Here is an 18,580-nt window from a genome sequence, read left to right as displayed (position 1 = left end):
AGGATATTTCAGCTCATGTTTTAGCATGCTCCTATTTTTTTACTGTAACAGGGCAGTTGTTGGAATTGGTTATAGTGAAGAACAGTAAACATATAAAAATTCTCAACTCATGAAAAAGGCCCAAGTATTTTTAGAACTTTGAAAAGAACAAATTCTGTTCAGTCTCCATTTTTCTACTAGTAGCTTGAAATGGATCCTATCAGCTAGATAGTAAAGTTCATACACAATCAGATTCTACACCACAATTGTGTGCAGTGAGAAAGAGCACAAAGGGTTAACATAACCAGTTTTATTCTGTGCCTAATGTTATTTTCAAATATGGTGATTTGGGGTGCCTTTTATTTTGGATAGGGAATATAAAAAAAAAAATACAGTCCCAAATCCAGGCTATTTTTTAAAATACTGGCATCAGCTATGTCTACTTGAACTTAGAAACATCTACTTGATGAAAATGCAAAAATTACTGAAGTGACAAATCACACCCACACCCCAAAACAGACTTGCCTCCTTTTCTCTTTTCTTTTTTCTGTTCTTTTTTCTATTCCTTTCTGGCATCACACCAGGAAACATGCGGTGGAATAATATCCCGCACACTCTTACCAGAGGAAAAGACACATGCATCTCAAAGGATGCAAGCATGCAATGCTACCTTGGTACCTTAAAATGGAATATCCAACTGGTGCTCCATCTGTCAGCTGCAAGACAGCAACAGGTAACCAGAGGTAATATTTTATTACTCGTACTAAGTTGATTTCACTAAGGAGGGTAACTGCATTGTTTTCCACTCAAAGAAAATAATCAAGAAATGGCAGGCAACCCTAGTGATTTGTTCAGCTTAGAAATACATTCTGACTCGTAGAAAGATGCTGGTTAATATTTTAATAATGGAAATCCTCTCCAGTAAGAGATGTAGAAGAGCTACAAAAAAACAGTACAGATGAGAAACTTGAGCCAGTTTGAAAGCAGTGAACGCCAATGGCCACAACTGTTACTGACTTGTAAACAGTGTAATTACAAACAAAATTTCCACTGAAACCTCCAACCTTCTTTTATTTATCAGATACTTGTATAATGCTCACATAATTTTAGATACTGTGGTATGTTAAAGACAAAACTAGAGGCCTTCTATTCTCTAAACAGATTTTATCCTGGTATAACCCCATTAGTGGACTAATTTTATGTGAGCTACAGTAGTATCAACTGATATAGTTTGTATCTCAGAATTTTCTATGTGTGTTTGTCCTCTTAGCAAAGATATCATTTGTGTTCCATCACTTATTTAAAATGTCACTATAGCCTGTTCTTCACTTCTGTTTGGAAATACCTACCCATTTTTACCAAGTTCTCCTACCCATTTTTCAAAATAAAGTCAATAAGGCAAGTGGAAAAATGATTTTATATAATGATAGTAAAATTATAATGTTATTATATTCTCATCCTCTGATGACTGACTCCTTCAGTAGGAAAAATGCTGAGAAGTTTTAATTTCTCAGCACACACGTCTGCATTTCTAACAACGGTAAAACTTCTAGAGAATGATTTTGAGCTTTCCTTGAAGAAGGACTCATATGTTAAGGTCTAAATGTCTAATCAAGATAGCAAATTTTAGATATTTTTCATCACATAAAATTATTCCATTCTATTTTAAGACAGTCTTGATTCTAATAAGAATCTCCAGCAGCACTCATCTAATATCATTATGCACTGGCAAAAATGTTTTTGTTTGCACTCACATAAAAGGGAAAGAAAAGCACATTGCTTATTAATATCTACTGAATTGTTTAAGAGGATTTTTAAGATACAAGTTAAAAGAATTTCATAATTTCAATTTCTCCTTTTCATTTAATAGTAGACATTCATTAGGACCCACACACTGTAATAAATTATAATAATTTCAAACAAGAATTAAATTACTAGGTACCTAGTGAAAGAGCCATTTTTTCTTAGGTACCCTGTAATCTAACTGTCAGATTTAAAATCTATTCCCAATCAACTCTTCACAACATTCACATTTATTCATCTATGCTAAATTAATAAAAGGTGTGAATAATACTGACAAAATTGATCATTATTGTTCATGTAGATTTAGAAAATTATAAGGTAATCTAAAATATAAAAGGAAGTGAGGGAAACTATTACAGTTCTTATAAATAAATTCATCCTTTGCTATATTTTTCTTAAATCAGGAAAAATCTTCAACAAGAATTTATTTAGATTGACTAGCAAAGCCATTTAATAAATTGCACATTTTCGAATAGAACTACTTTTTTATTTCAAAAACTATTAAAAGTTGATGGTGACTCTAATGCAACATAAGAGTTCACCCAAAATCTGAAAAAGTAATGCTGAAATACCAAGAAGGCTACCCAATGTCCAACTGCATACAAAATTTTTGTTGGTTGAACCTAGGATATGCTAAGCACCTTCCACGAGTTCCTGAGCGAGCTCAAGTAACACAGAAGTAAACGGGAATTGAGGACACTCAAAATCTCTTGGAATCCAGAGCTGACTGAGTATGGCAACTCTGAAAAACAGGGCGAGCATCCCTCCCCTTTATCTGTGTAAACAGATGTAAGAGGGGACAGCATTCTCCAAGGAATTAAAGGTATTATTACACAATCACCTTTCCTTATATCCAGACTTACCAGCAACCAGAAGTAACCACTGGATATTATTACAGCTCTGCGTAAAACCAAAGACAATGTCTATATTAGACTCTCCTGTCCTTTGCCCATTTGCAGTAATTCCTACCATCTAACCTCACTGACCCTCTCCCCCCTAACGGGGATCCCTGCAGATAAAGTAAAGCATGTCAGCATCTGTTCCCATTCACACCGATTTTAATTTACAAAAAGAGCTTTGCTATTTTCAGAACAGGCTCCAGAGCACAATGACAGATTTAAGGCCTTTAATGGGGTTGCGTTTTGAGTGTGTCAGCGTTTCATACTCACCAGGACTATGATTCTAAGGGGCTGCACCAAAGGAAGCTGCGGGGGGTTATGGAGCCACAGCAAGGGTGTTCTCACTACAGCGCTATTTACCTATAAACCAGCCGACAAAGTTTCAATGTCCTTAACAAACCTCTGCGTTTGCTGCTTTGACCAGAAATCAGAGATCCAGAGCACTGGTGATACAATTCCTTCTCTTCCCATTCTCATTCTGTGCATTCCTTCTACCACCACACATCTTTCTGAAACTCGGCGTGTATTACTGGGGGTATGTTTTCCAAACTGCTTTCTCATGACATAGCTCTGTTCTTACTGACTGTTGAACCCACCGATTTTTGTGAAAGCAAAGCCAGGCCAAAGCTCTGTGTGGGTTTTGGGTCTTGTTTCTGATTTGGTTTTTTGTTTTTTTAAACACAGCCTTTGGTCTCTCCTGCTCTGCCATATTACAAATTTCACAATAACTAACCATCAGTTTTCTAACGTTCTTTTAACTGGAATTTATTTATAGACTACCCTTGTAAATCTAAAGAACTTACTCATCCTACTAGAGAGTTTCAGAGCACGCAGACCGTGAAGATCACAGTTGTACAAAAACAATTCACAGAGTTTCAGGGAATTCATAGTGACTCAAAATAAATTTTTCCATCTCCTCAAGAGGGTTTGGTTGGGGCTTTTTTTAAGATATACAATATGAAGAACAACTTGGAGAAACAATGCACAAGTTGTGCTGTAATCACGTAACAGCTAAGACATGAGCAGCTGAGCAGAAGGAAGATGGGCAGTGGAATGCCATGCAGTAATCAGCACTGTTGACTAATCAGAATTCGAGACACTAGAAGGTAATAAGGGTATTATAAAGAATGGCTTATTGAAGGAGCAGCTGTTTATGTGTAGCTCACTGTTTAAATGAGTTCCACTAGATTGCCATGGTATGTTTTGGTAAAAAAGTTTCACTCCAAAAAAAAAAAGAAAAAAGATATTATGTCAGGAAGAGCAAGCACGAGGGAGCAAATATCTGGGTATCACGACCGCAAGTACATTAATAGAAGCAGTTATCTAGGTACTGGGGACTTCTAAAAAATGCCATAAATTCAGTGGCCCTGGAAGTCACAAAAGAATATTCATTACTTAGGCAAAGCTTAAATGTCATCTTTGTTAGCCTCCACCACTGAGTGTTGTTGCCATGGGCACAAGAGCTGAGGTGGTTATGAAGGGTAGTAGACAAAGAGGAAAAAAACAAGGGAAAGTATAACTAAAAACAACTATAGAGCCATTTTAAGACATGTCTATTTGCACCGGCAGCCAATAAAGACAATAAATAAATTCAACCTAATTTACAAAACAAGCCAATTTTAATATCCCTCCACATAAACAGAATAATAAAATAGTGCTATGATCTCAGCTAGGAAAATCTAATTAAATAATGTAAAAAGACCAAAAATAAAAACAATATTCAAAATCGGACCAGTGAAAGCAACAACTCACCGTAACTCTCAGACAATAATCAGTTGTTCGAATCTATGTGCCATAGGGTTGTTCAACAGTTTTTTGTTTGCTTGCTTGTTTTCAGAAACCAACTTACAGTTTTGGTTTTAAAAATATCTTTGAACTGTTGGGAGCAGGAAGGAGACTGCCTAATAGTAGTGGAAATTTATCATAATCCATTATTTAAAATATTCTACTTTGGACAGCAAGGGCTTGGTAATATTTAAAAGCAGTCAGCAAGCAGTGGAAACTCTGGTATCTTTTGTAACAGTTCACATGTCAAACTGGCAGAGTGCCCACAGTGTACGGCAGAAAAATCTATTTAATGTCTGCCCCACAAGGCGACATGAGGCTTGATTGGCAGAAAGCAGAGAGTGGCTTTTGATCATGTGTCCTAACAAGCAGTTCCAGCTCCTGTCTCTTCGGCTGAACGGCTCCACATTACCTATTCAAACAGAAGTGACAGGCCACTGCACTACTCTTTGGCTCTAGTCTCACGCAGTGGGAGCTATGCTGGAGACAGAGCCACTGATTAAATATATCACTTTTTCAAGACAAGCAGGTTGTCTGAATCAAAGTTGGACAGAATAGACTCAACATTACTAAAAGAGGATATAAAACTGGAGTTGAGTGATGTTAGGCCAGTTTGTACAGCCTCAGGGATTCACAGACTGACAAGGGGAATAAGGAACAGCAGAACTCATAAAGCAGGGTCAGAAATTAGCTGTGACACCTTGGCCATTTTCCCATCACTTCAGGGCCACTGTGTTTCAAATCCTGTAGTCTCTTTTTGGCTTTTTTTTTAATGATTTTGTGTGCGGGGAGGGGGGGCATAAAAATCGCTAACTACCGAAAGTTGCAAATTGCAGTTTTACAGTAAAAGATAAAATATTAGCCACATTTTCCCACCTAATAGACAGTGTTTTCTAATTAGATTGGGGCTTTTTCCTTGTATTCTCATCAGCCAAATTATTGTCATCAAATAATTTGTTGATACAGCACTAGCTGCTCTTGCTCTAAGGAATAACTGAAAGCTGGGGGAAACGACTGAACAGAGATATGTATTACATCGCCTTGTTAGTTCATTAACAAATTGGTTTGATTTTTGAGGTTATATGTCTGGCCACTGTCTGTTGTGTTATCTGATACACAGACACAGAAAGGCAACAGACATGATATGTTGTCTCTTCGTTATATCACAGAACAACAAATACAATGAAACTTGGAGAAGCCAATGCTCCAACTAAATTTTTAATTAAAAGTGTAACTGCAGATATAATAAAACCTATTAATAAAGCTGCAACAACTGCATTTAAACAGCTAAAAACACACAAACAGTCCACAGAGGAAACAGAAACTGAAGTAAAGGAAGCTTATTTTACTTGGTGATGCATGTGCATGCCAGATCTATAAAATTACTACCGGGCTATTCAAAGTTCTGTAAAAAGATGTTAAAATTATGATACAAAAACTAGACAGTTTTTTTCCAGGACTACTCCTGCAGTAATTCCATTGAAATTAATAGAGTCATCTCAGGAATAAACTTGGTTCAATATTTGTTTTTCACTACAGCAAGTTGTTCTGACATTTTAACAAACTTCTGCCCAATGTGTTAGTTTTTGTTTCACTGTAAATATTTAAAAGTAATCTGCTTGTTACATATTTAAGATATGATAAGAACTGTTAAGACCTACTCTGAGAACCAGAGCTGTTTTAAATATTGAAAATGGAGGTAAATTTTAAGATAGAGTAGAAAGAGCCGAATCCTGTCCTTATACATATCCTTTAACACATACAGCATAGCAATAAATGCAAACAGAATTCTGTCTTAAGGTGGTATTAGACTAACAAGAAATTCAGTACAGAGCTCTCGATGTTTTTGGTGCCACTGCAGGCTCTCTAGACTGTAGTGTTCAGAGTTCCTCCAGATGGGTGAAAAAGCCTGCTTGCTTCAACATTTTCAAACAAATGAAAGACAGAAGAGTATTCAGGATGGTTTTTTTTAGTTTCAGTGAAGATCATGATTCACCGTAGAAGGTGATGTCACATCAAGTTCTTTAGGAAATGTGAGCAGGCAGCAGTGCATTTTAGCTTCATGTTGAAATACAGCAAATGGTTATGTAAAGCATTAAGTAAAACAGTTAACAAAAAGCAAGATGAAAATAAACAGGCATTCATACATAGGGCACTGTGCCCAGGAACTCTGGGCACCTATGTAAGTAAAACTAAAAATACATTATGATTAATAAAAGAAAACAGCTATTAGATACATTCCAAAATGCTAGGCTGTAGAACAAGACATTTTGGCACAGCTTTACTGATTGGCAGCCCACGTTAAAGACCGACCCAAGACTGCAGTGGAATGGGTGCTGCTAGTCAGGACGGAGCAATGCTAACAGGAGCTATCTGCAGATGTTTACACAGTACTTGCCCTCACAACTGTTTTTAACAAGGGCTATTATCACAGTCTGAACTCTACAGAAACACCACCACTTTTTTATGTTATTAAAGTAATAAGGAAGAGGGAGGATTTTGACACATTAACAACTATTAACTCTTGCTTCATTTTGGAGATCAACATGCCAATGAGTAAATAAGGAAGAAGCCTGGCTACAAATGGGAATTGGAAGGATTCATCACAATCCAAAACACACTTACAAAGCACAGAAACATGTAGTTCAGAGTATTGAACTACGTTTTGTTCCTGGTTTTCACTTGGCGCTCATCAGCTATGCACTGGGAAGTGAGAGCACACACGCGGGACTAAAACTCAAATGATACAGCTGAACAGGACTCAGACAGGCCTTGAGCATACTACCGGTGAAATTCAAGATAAAGCCCTTCTTGGCTTTAAAGGTACCAGGATCAGTCCTACAGTGCAGAACTAGAGGCCTTAAAATAAACCATATTTAAGACCACACCTGGGGTCCTGTGTCCAGTTCTGGGCTCCCCAGTACAAGAAAGATATGAGCATACTGGAGAGAGTCCAGCAATGGGCCACAAGACAACCAACTGATTGGAGCATCTCTCATACAAAGAGGGGCTCAGAGAGCTGTGAGTGTTTAGCCTGGAAAAAAGCAGGCTCCAGGGGATAATATATAAATATCTGATGGCAGGAGCAAAGAAGACAGACCCGCACTCTTCTCTGTGGTGCCCAGCAACAGGCCCAGAGGCAAAGGGCATAAATGGTAATACAGGAAATTCCCTTGAAAAATAAGAAGAACCTTTCTTATCGTAAGGATGACCAAATACTGAACAGGTTGTGGAGTTTCTGTCCTTGGAGATACTCAACAACTGATGGGACACAGCCCTGAGCAACCTCTTGTAGGTGAGCCTGCCCTGAACGGAGCAGGGGTTGGACCAGACGATCGCAAGCGGTGCCTTCCCACCTCAGCCACTCTGTGATTCTCCAGCTCTATGAAACCAACAGCAAAGTGAGTGCAGGAGAACATGGATAGATCGTCACTGAAATAAACACAGTAAGGATCTTTCATGTATTGGCTGATACACTTGGAAGAAGAAAGGTGCTTTTAATGATGACATCCTAAATTTTATGATGCTGAACTGAGCAGTTCTTTGTAAAAAGGATAAATTCAAAATCAAATTTCCTCCCTCACATTCTAAAACATTCTAGAAGATTTCCAAATCTTTTAAGCTCAAATTCTTCCCATTACAAATTTCAGGGAAAATAAAAATGTCTAAAAAATACTTAACACTTAAATAAAGTAGTATTTTAAATGGAAAAAATTGACTACTTTTTTTTTCCTAATTCTTACTTGTATTTAATAATACACAAAAGTAATACTGACGTTGAATAGATTTAGTCTCCTTAGCATAATATTTGTTTGGGGTTAATTAGCACGGCTGAAGACTAATCTTAATAATTGTTTGTTGTTTCCACCAGAGGCAGGTTTCCCTCATGAAAGAATAGGCATCTTGGAGCTTCAGACTAAAACACAGAGGTGAGAGTAGCTGCTCTCTCCGACAGATGAACAAGACAGCCTGAGCATGTAGCTGCCTCGTGCAGCCAGGCAGCGAATGCCTCTGTCTCTCTTGTGGCAACCAAATAAAGTTGTCAAAATTATTTTTAAGTAATGATAAGGTATCTAAACCAAATACTGTATAGAAAAATAAGGAATATATCAGCATTTAAAATGTATATGCTGCTGAGCATTTTTACTGTCATTTCTTTAAGAAAAGTAGATCTAATTAGCTGTACCTCTAAAGTGCGTACCTAGCATTTTTATTATGTATTATAACATTTTGCTTAGAGTTGACATTTTTATTCTGACAAGCACTGTCTGGAGAGCTCTCAATAAATAATACATTTACAATTTTCAGTAAATAAGCACTGGACACAAATCGTTATCCTTACTTACAGCTGCCCCTCTCTAATAGTGCTTTTACAAGTAAGGTGACTATTCAGTCTAATGCAATACTCTCAGTGCTGGAAAGATATTTTCATTCATTACCCCAGTCACAAGCACTTAAAGCACTTTTAGGCCCTGTTGCAAAACAGCAGGAATGGCAAAGCAAATAAGACCAACTAAAACTAAAGTTCATCATGAAAGAAATCTCGGGTCATTCACCCTACAGAACTTGGAAAATACAATGGCATACAAGATCGGCCACATTCTAGGCCTATCTTTCCCTCCTATTTTTATATTTACATTAGCAAATTTAGGAAGGGAAGTATTGCAGTCTAGTCCCTAATATTAACCTGATGACTACAAAATGTATTTCAACTCCCATTTTAAAGCATGATCTGATCATAACCTTGTTTGTGTCACAGTACATCAGAAACCAATGAAGTTTGAATTTATTTTTCTGCTGCCAAGATCACGCAACTGAAGCAACTCTCCATATTTTTACAGCTATTTACTCACTTACGTTCTTCACCACAGAGCCCAATGTCAGTTGTACCCATTCATACTGAATTTGCCTTTCTTACTGCCCTAAGGAAAAAGCTGGCTTTTTAGATGTGCTTTTTTAATAATGCTTTCGTAATACTAATAACACACAAATAGTGTAAAGATAGCAGATCTTATACCATGTCTAAAAGGAGACAAAAATGTAGAGGAGCATAGTGCAGAAAATTATACAAAAAAGGAAGCATGGAGACAATTTATCACACAATAAAAATTAAATTAAATTAAATTGTATCCAGCAGTGGACAATGTCAGAATTGAGAGGTACAGTGGGATTAAAGAAAAAGATGACATGGCCCCTGAAGGTAAGACATTGGAAAACAGAGTCATTGGGTAGGAACTGGTTGGAATGGTCAGTAGATGCTGGCATTGAGAACATTTTGGCCTGTTTCAGTTTAATCTGTCCCTGTATACAGCTCAAGTTCATAGACAACGAGGAAAGGCTGAAAGCCCATTTGTTATAATGAAAACGATTTTACTCATCTCAAATATTCAGGGCTGAATAAAGACATTTCCTCAATGTAATGTGAGCATCTCAAAATGGTGAAAGTAAACCTCTACCCAAAAATACATTGAAGAGTTATCATAGCTAGAAGGGATGTCCCAGTCTTCAGAACTGAGACCTGAATTTCAGACTCCCCACATCAGGATTTGAGCTGTGATCAACTCTGTTTATTAGCAAAAGCAATAATTTTGTAGAGGTGCAAAGGTACAAAGCTTCAACAAGAGAACAACCTGCATTGGGAAACTGAACCTCCAGAAAAGTAGAAGGTCCCTAAAATGCCATAGATTCTACATCTAGGTAACTGCCTGATAGTAACCAAGGTGTATTTCCACCTCACAGGTCCTCATGTGGCTATTTCCGTGCAACTTCCAGCAGATCCTATTACAAAAAATGCTACCATCACACTCGCCACATTCTTGTTGGTAATCCTGAATTAGAGCTAAGAACTGAAGGGACAGGATAACCTTTTAGCAAAAAAGATGGTCTCCATAATCTATTGACTTATTCATATAGATCTCATTCTTCCTGATACCTATGTAAAAGCCTGTACTGTTCCCCATTTCTGTGCCATGAACAAATAAAACTGAATGGAAACTTTCAGATGTAGCATGAGACATACTGAAAAATGCTGAAGAATTAGTATACTGTAATCCACACAGAACCTGAGTAATCACTAGAAGCTCAAATGCTACAACACTGGGCAAGATTGTAGTGTAGACAGCCAGATAATAAATGCAAAGATAAGGTGGAAAGGTGAAAACATGTGCCAGTTTCTTAAATAAAAATTGTGAGATAGCATTTAATCACAAAACAGTACTTTGAAAGACTTGAAGGATATAAGGCAGGAAATAATAAAAAATGCATAAATTCACATATACCTAGAAGGATAAATAAAAATATGAGACAAAATATTAATGACCAGATACAGTATGGTTACACAGGTTGGGTCTGCCTTTGAAAAAAAAAATTACCTAAACATATGTTGCATTCTAAATGTCATTAAAACAAGTTCATTAAATTTATTTATGCTTCAAACAAGAACAAATTTTTGATAGAAAAATCAAATACATCAGACAGAAATAAACTAGGCTGCATCTTCTTTTAGTTACCAGGAAAATAATCCTAGAAACGACTTTCTTTATGGTAATGTTCCTAAACAGTCCTAAATTACTTTAATTTAACACATTAAGACATAGGAATTCACTGTACACTTCAACAAATGAATTCTTAGAGATTTTATGATCTATAAAACTTCTCTAAATAGAAGAATATATTTTTCTAAAACTTCAACATAAATTGCAAGAAAAAGGAGTGACCAATGTGATTCTACCAAGATCATAGGATGAAAAAAAAAAAAAAAAGAGACAATGAGTTGCACTTTAATTATATGGTAAAGAGGTAAGTAATTCAAGAAAACAGCAGTTTAGGAAAATGTGCCTCATATCTCTCCTCTAGCTTGATCCAAGTCATCTATTTATTCTGTGGACTGTTGGGCTTTTGTGTTTTTATTTTGGAAGCACACTTGGAGCTTAGCAGAAAAATTCCTCAGCCTAAATGCTACCATATACAGCTTCTAACAAAAAGCAAGTAAAATATATGTATTAAATTAACTATATACATAACTGATTCTGAATTTGTTTATCAAAAATGATTTTTAAGAAGAAGAAAAGGGAAACACCATGAGGGTGGTACCTAGCAGATGTGGCAAGGTTTTTCAAAGATGATGAAAGGATTTTGAAGAAGGTGAGTTTTTTCCACATCCAAACAGCTTCTTTCTAGCTGAGAGGAACACCAGTTACCATTTACAATTCCATAAGTATCACAAAAAATAGAACAGTAGCATTAATTCATTTTTAACAATTAGTTTGCATAATCCTAATACCAAATCCCAGTAACATTTTCGAAGCCTTGAAACAGAACAAAATACCTATGGCCATCAAGAAAACTGAAGAATAAAGAACGGGGGTCTATAAATGCCAGGTGTATTAGGACAACCAGGGATCATGCCTTCATCAGTTAAAAGTGTGAGTATGGAGCACACCACAAGACAGATAACTTGAATTAAATCTCAGCAAAACTTCTGAAAAACATTCAAAAATATTCATTGACTACAGATAGTCAGTAGTTCACTTCTAGACCTCATCCACAAAAGAGAACTCCTGACGTAATATCGTTAAGGGTTGTGCTTAAAACTATACCAGAGGACAACAGTATATGCCTGAACTCTGTCTGTTCTCAGCTGTGGAAAGCTTAAAACAAAGAATACAAAACTGAAACTCTCCATTCCTTTAATACAATATAACACACACAGAATCCATTAAAAAAAAAAAAGAACCCAAAACAACAATAACAAAAAAACAAACAAAAAAACCAAAAGCCTGCATAAAATTACAACCAAAATGGTTTACCAGTGTCCAGTTATAAAACACAGTATGTGAAAGTTTAAGTTTCTTTACTTCCCAGTGAAGTCAACAGGATATATGTACATACTTGTGTGTGCAGTACTTGAGTATACTGTCCTTACTGGCATGATAGAAAATTTTAGAGGGGAAGTGTTAATCTATTTTAAGTCAATATAAAAGAAAGCCTTCAATAATTATTAGCTAATGAAAATGGAGCAATAAAAATAACAAAACACAAAATCAGAAAAAACACCACTACCAAGTAGAGTAGTAAGATTTTCCCTATTGCATATAAAATTAATAATACATGTGAATCCTTAATTTTTAATTTAGATATCTTTAGACGTATTATATATCACTATGAGTTACATATATCCACCTATAATGAGAGAGTACAAACAGGTGCACATGACAGAGAATAGATGGAAATTTATGAATATACTACTCTTTATATAGATGTTCATTATTCCAACATGCATACGTAAAAATCTTTGATCTCTGAATGTTCAGCTATGGTCTTCAAGGAGGAAACAAGAATGGGAAGCAGTTTATAAAAAGCTTGTGCTAGAATTGTGAACTGAGCTTGGTTGACAAATGATACTGTATACATCGCTCAGAATCAAGGTCAAAAGTGAATTAGGAATCCAGGCCCTGAGTAATGAGGGCTTAGCACTTAGCAGAAATGACATGCCCAGTTTCCAGCTCAGAAGTGCCAGCTGACCTGCCAACCTAGCATTCCAGATCTGAAAGGGGGAAATCTGCTCTCCTAGCTACAGTCAAGATGTGTACTACTAATTATTGCTTGTAGAGGCTTATGATGAAGTACAGTAGGACAGTTGTCTGGAAGCCAACTCTCAGCCTAGAATTCAGACAGCCCAGGCGATGTAAATCTATCTCACAAAAGTAATATAAGCAATATTCTGAAAGAAAGGTCTTTTACTGAAGGGGGATGGAAAGAGAAAGAAGCATTCTGACCATACTATCTAACATAAACTCTTCATTTGAGCTGTAAAGAGATTTAATACTTGATTGTACTGGAGGATACTTCCAAATTAAAAAGCCAGTAAAACAATCCCTCTGCTCATAGAAAAACTAAGATGATGAATATATTGAAGTTATCCAAAAGGCCCTAGAGTCTAGTGTTGTTGATTAAATTAGACACCTGTTCATTTCTGACCTCTTCTGTCTTACGAGAACACATGTTAGCAAAGTCTTCACATACTCAAATTAACTCTAAATATTTGTAGCATTCTTTTTTTCTTTTTTTTCCCCAGTTACAATTTTATCATCAATTTTCTCATTTCCAAATCATTACAAATTCAGACACAGGAATGCCTTAATGTACAAAGTATGCAAATACTGGACCATGAAGTCAAAAAATGTTGTTTATCCTGTAATGTTGGTAATCTTTGTTCAAACCACAAATAATCCTAAAAACCTACATACACCTAAGGTATATTCAGTCCTGTATGAGGCGCTCATGTTTCCAGTATTATACACAAGACATGACACTGGCTGAAGCACTATTATTAAAGAGAGATTAAAACAGCTGTACATTATGCTGAAGCACTCACTCTTTCCTTTACAAACAGACGGTCCTGGATTACAAGCAGCACTTGACCATTTAAATCACTACAACAACCAGATTTAACCAGCTGGGCCATATTCTCTTAGGCAATGCCTGTTGACCTCCTCAGTCACAGCTGCTCAGCTGAAATTCTCATTAGACAACTTATTTTCAGAAGCCAAGGGACTCTGATTAAATATATCTATTTAGACACCACAAAGTCTTTCCGTATATATTTCTTTCCCAATGTTATGAGGTACAACGGAGACCACAAGTAGTATATACAAGCATAACAGACATCTAATATCTGAAGGTACACCACAAAATATTTAAGTTTCTGACACCAGCAACTCATATTATTCAAATTCAGATCCTAGAGATGGACCAGAAAGTTACTACAATAACATTAAAAGAGACTTGTTGCTGTACTCGCGTGGGGGTTAGAGCAGATGACTGAAATTCTCGAGTTCTTTATTCCACTTCTAATTCTACAATTAACTTGACATATGACTGTATGTTAGCCCAATTCCCACAGCTACATCGAAGGTCATGGGGCTTCTCCCTATAAAAGATGCTACCATGTACTATTAATTTATTCAAAGGAGTGATGCAAGACTTCGAGCCCCCCAGATTTTACTCAGTAGTATACAGTAGAAATACATGTTTTTTCCCCATTACATTCATTAAAGCAATTATATTATGCTATCTATTTGCTCAAAAAATCAGCAGGTGTTTTTTTAATTTGGTTAAGCAATTTTGTGACAGATCAGGACTTTCTGTGCAAAGGGCTCCTCAACAGCATTGGCTGCACACCATTTTAAGAAAAGAACTCCATAGAAATCTATTTTAAAGGACAGATGTTAAAGAGCATCATGTATGGTACATGTGTGATTAGGCTATTAATTAGGTTGCTTTAAAGAGACTATAAGGTGGTAAAACATTTTCATAATCTCAGACCTCATTTCTCCAAATGACCCTGCACTGAGTCAGTTGCAGCACTCACAGTCACAACAAAGATCAGAGTCTTAACATCGTAATTATTTTTAAAATATTGTTTTATTCCAATCAAACAAGTATGGAGAGTTTACTTCTTTTTAATTCAGAGAAACCTCTGAACACTGAAATAGGTATTCAAACCTGTCATAAGAATTTTGGTATTCCTAGTCTACACAGAAGTTTAAAACCATGGAACTTCCTAAATGGAATATCCTGAAGAATTTCCAATCTTTCTATTAATGATTTTTCCATGTTAATTTATATGGTACAAGTCAGATGTTCATTAATTATTTTCTGTAAAATGGAAGTGACCTTTTTTTCTACAGAAAATGCTGGATGAATTGAAAAGAACTTAACATGAAGATACAGTCAATTACCTTTGAATTTACAGGCAGACTTTAGAATATTTTTCCAGTATAATGCAGTCCATAAAAGGCAAGATTATTTTATAGGTCAGAAATGACCTTTATTTCACAGCTGGTGAGAACATACAGCATGGAAGGCTCACACTTAGTGAGAGGCATCTCTCTGCTGTGTACATACCTCTCTTAAATCAACTAGTGCATACTGATACAGAGGAAGTGCAGAAAATTCTTGAGAATTCATACAAAAATAAGCTATGAAATGCTTGAATCCTTACAGTAAGATACTATGTTTAAACTTTTTGATGCACATTTTTATTAGCACACCATTCAGTATACTCCTGGAAAAGTCTTAGCTGTGGTGTCACTATAATCAACAGCAACTTGTATACTCCTGCAGCAAAGTATGAGCCAAGACCTTTGATTAGCATGGAGTGTCGAACGACTGTTACTGACTGTAAAAAACAACTTTGCCAAAGTAACATTTAAAATAGTTTTCTTAGTCTAACCACCAAATCTAAGAAAGCAATTTTTAAAAGAGTGATCTTTACAGCTGAAAACAGACAGATGGTAGTAAAGAATCTGGGACATTCTCTCTTTAGAGATGTTTCACCAGCTTCAGAAAGGACACCTATGGAACACATTTATCTGTGTGCTGGCATTTAACAATTATGCCAAGAAATTTGAAAGCCTACTTCCATCTCTACATGATTTTATCCCATATTTAAACATATTATTGTATCAGCATCAATTTTAATTGAAATTTACATTGTTACAGGGAGCCAAGGGATCCTGAAGTGCCCTGTTTGAAGTGCACTGTGACCATACCATAAAATTGAGGTATGAACTCATCGTATTGAACGTATTCATATTTCAAAGAAAAAAAGGGATCAAAAAGTTCTACTGCCTTGTGGTTCTACTATGTTACAAATACTCTTCCTGGGTTATTTTTAATGCCATAAATCAACACTGGTAAAATAACTAACAGAATCCACACAGATGCCTCCACACCTGTTTACCTATTTCAGAGCCTCCTCCTCTCACATCTTCCCTGGTTCAAACTCATGTATGAGCTCACAGACTAGAAGGTATTGTTGTAGAAGCAACCAAGACTTCATTCTATTTGACATGAAGAGAGATTTTCATAGTGGACCCTGACCATGTGCACACATATACTGATAAACTCATGCTCCACTTCTGTTTAGTTCCTATCAAGGCCAAAATCTTAGCAAAGTCAATGAAAATATCTGAATAAGGACTGAATACATAAACTGCTTTAGAGCTCAAAGATTTGTCTTCATTTTCATCTCTCTATTTTAACACTTGTAACAATACCTGAGCAGACTGTAAAAAAATGTATTTCTTCAACCACAGTTCGAGATGTATGGGTCAGAAGTAGGTAGTCTTTACACTTAAAACTGTTTCCCATTCTCCTAGCCATTTAAAAGAAAAAGAACAAATACCACTGAAGAATATCCCTCACAACTCTACAACCAGTTAAGAATTCATCATAATCTTTCAAGAAAGAGTTGAGTTTTCACCTAAACCAACATTCTTGCTTTGACTCACAGACAACCAACACAATTTAGAAAGTTTTAAAAAACTGGCATATTTGTCTAAAATTCCTAATGGATCTCAAACTGCCATTGCCATGGTAACCTGTGAATAACTTTATCCTCGCCTTTGCCAATTATGCAATTTTCTGGCTTTTGGTACCCAACACATTCGTTATGCCTAAAAATTGTAGGGTTTGGGGGTGAGGAAACTGTATCGGTCTTATCCAACACATACCCTCTTGCTCAGTCCTGGTCATTTCTTCTAGTTTCTTCTGCTTCAGCGTGTCCACCACATCTGCAAGGCTTCCTTTGCGGCGTTCTGGTGTTCCAAAATTAACACTGGTCATTAGCTCACTGCGGTCACGACCTCCTTCGTCGGGCTTGTTTGGTGAGGTAGAGGTATTTCGGAAGGAATATAGGGAACATAACTTACTACTCTCTGACTCCTGCAAAGAAACAATACAATGTGAAAACATAGGCTATTCTCTTACGTCAGAAGGATCTCAAAAAGGTAAAAGTTGAAAGCATTACTTGTTACTCTGTAATACTAATGAACCTACATGTATCCTCCAGTTTCTGAAATGAACATTATGATTTGAATTTCTCAGTTTCAGTGCTTGACAGGGGCTCTTTTTACCTTAAGGCCAGTCCTCTCCATGCTTCTAATGATCATACTTCATGCCTAAGATACTCCTCATCAAGGATTTTCCTTGTCAGAAACAAGCCACTTTTTAACACTTTTTTCAATGAATTTGTTAAGCTTTTCCAGTTTTCTTTAGTTCCTTAAGTAAGGGCAATACATGTAGCACTAAGAAAGAAAATACAGGCAAGGACAAATTATTCCTGGATAGATCCTCAGCTAATGGAAAACAACATAACTTAAAACCAGAAAGAGTTAGGCCAATAATAACTGAGGAGCAAGGAATCTACTTCACAGTTAAATAAAGCTTATGGTATGTGTCTACCCATGCTCACTCATTGCTCTTTAAATTAAACCCTTTTCTTAAAGAATGAAGGTTATAATGCTTCTAATATACAAAAGGAGATGTTACTCTCCAAGCTAACATAGACAAGAATGAGCAAGGAAATGAGTTTACGGTAGAGCAAGTCGCATATGCTGATACACTATTGAGACTACATGTATCAGAGAAGGTGTTTGTTATATAGCCAAAAACACAGAAAGAGAAGTAAAAAGGGTTCATCTCCCTTGTCAATGGATAAGGCATAGTATTTGAGCAATAAGCTAAAAAAAAAAGGCATCAAAAAGCAACGAGTAATGCCAATTCTCCTCAGTTTTATGATATCACCCAACAGTCAAGCCCTTCGTGAACTTCTGTGGCTCAGACTCCTCATTCTCCCAACCACAGATGCAACATTTGCTGCATCTCCACTTTCACTCTTTCAGTTAAAAAGAGCACAAATTCTTCAATTTGCCCTCAAAAACTCAACCATGGGAATTTCTCACACATTTCCCTTTCCAAAAGTATTATTCTATTCTCATTTTTAACAGTACCAGGCTAAGAGTACTAAAAATTGGGGGTAAAAAAATGTCAAGGTTTTTTGTTTATGGTATGCCTAGAAATGTCAGTGTGTATATTCAATGCCATAAAACAGATTTTCTTTAAAATTAAAGAATAATAATAATAGTGGCAATATATTTAAGGATTAAGAGATGAATTAATAGTTCTATCAAAAAATCATTCTCCCAATGCATAGTGTTCCCCACAAACAATAATATTCCTACTACTCTATGAGCTGAAAATACCCATCTACAGAGTACTCAAGAAACACATTGGGAAGTGTCCCAGGTGAAACAAGGTCTGAAGAAAGG

General features: G+C 36.2%; 1 protein-coding gene across 10 annotated transcripts in view; it reads right to left on the bottom strand.

Annotated features, from left to right (window-relative positions):
- SOX6 (SRY-box transcription factor 6) overlaps positions 1–18,580 on the bottom strand; it is a 384,457-nt gene that overhangs the window by 207,029 nt on the left and 158,848 nt on the right. For all 10 annotated transcript variants that reach the window (XM_052811160.1, XM_052811166.1, XM_052811161.1 and 7 more), the window contains one exon: positions 16,985–17,195. In XM_052811160.1, coding sequence (XP_052667120.1) covers positions 16,985–17,195 — 211 coding nt within the window. The remainder of the gene's footprint in view (positions 1–16,984; positions 17,196–18,580) is intronic.

This window comes from Harpia harpyja, chromosome 16 (assembly GCF_026419915.1).
Source record: "Harpia harpyja isolate bHarHar1 chromosome 16, bHarHar1 primary haplotype, whole genome shotgun sequence".
In the NCBI taxonomy this organism is placed as follows: domain Eukaryota; kingdom Metazoa; phylum Chordata; class Aves; order Accipitriformes; family Accipitridae; genus Harpia; species Harpia harpyja.
The sequence above is the reverse complement of the archived record's forward strand: the minus strand, read 5'-3'. Positions and strand labels throughout refer to the sequence as shown.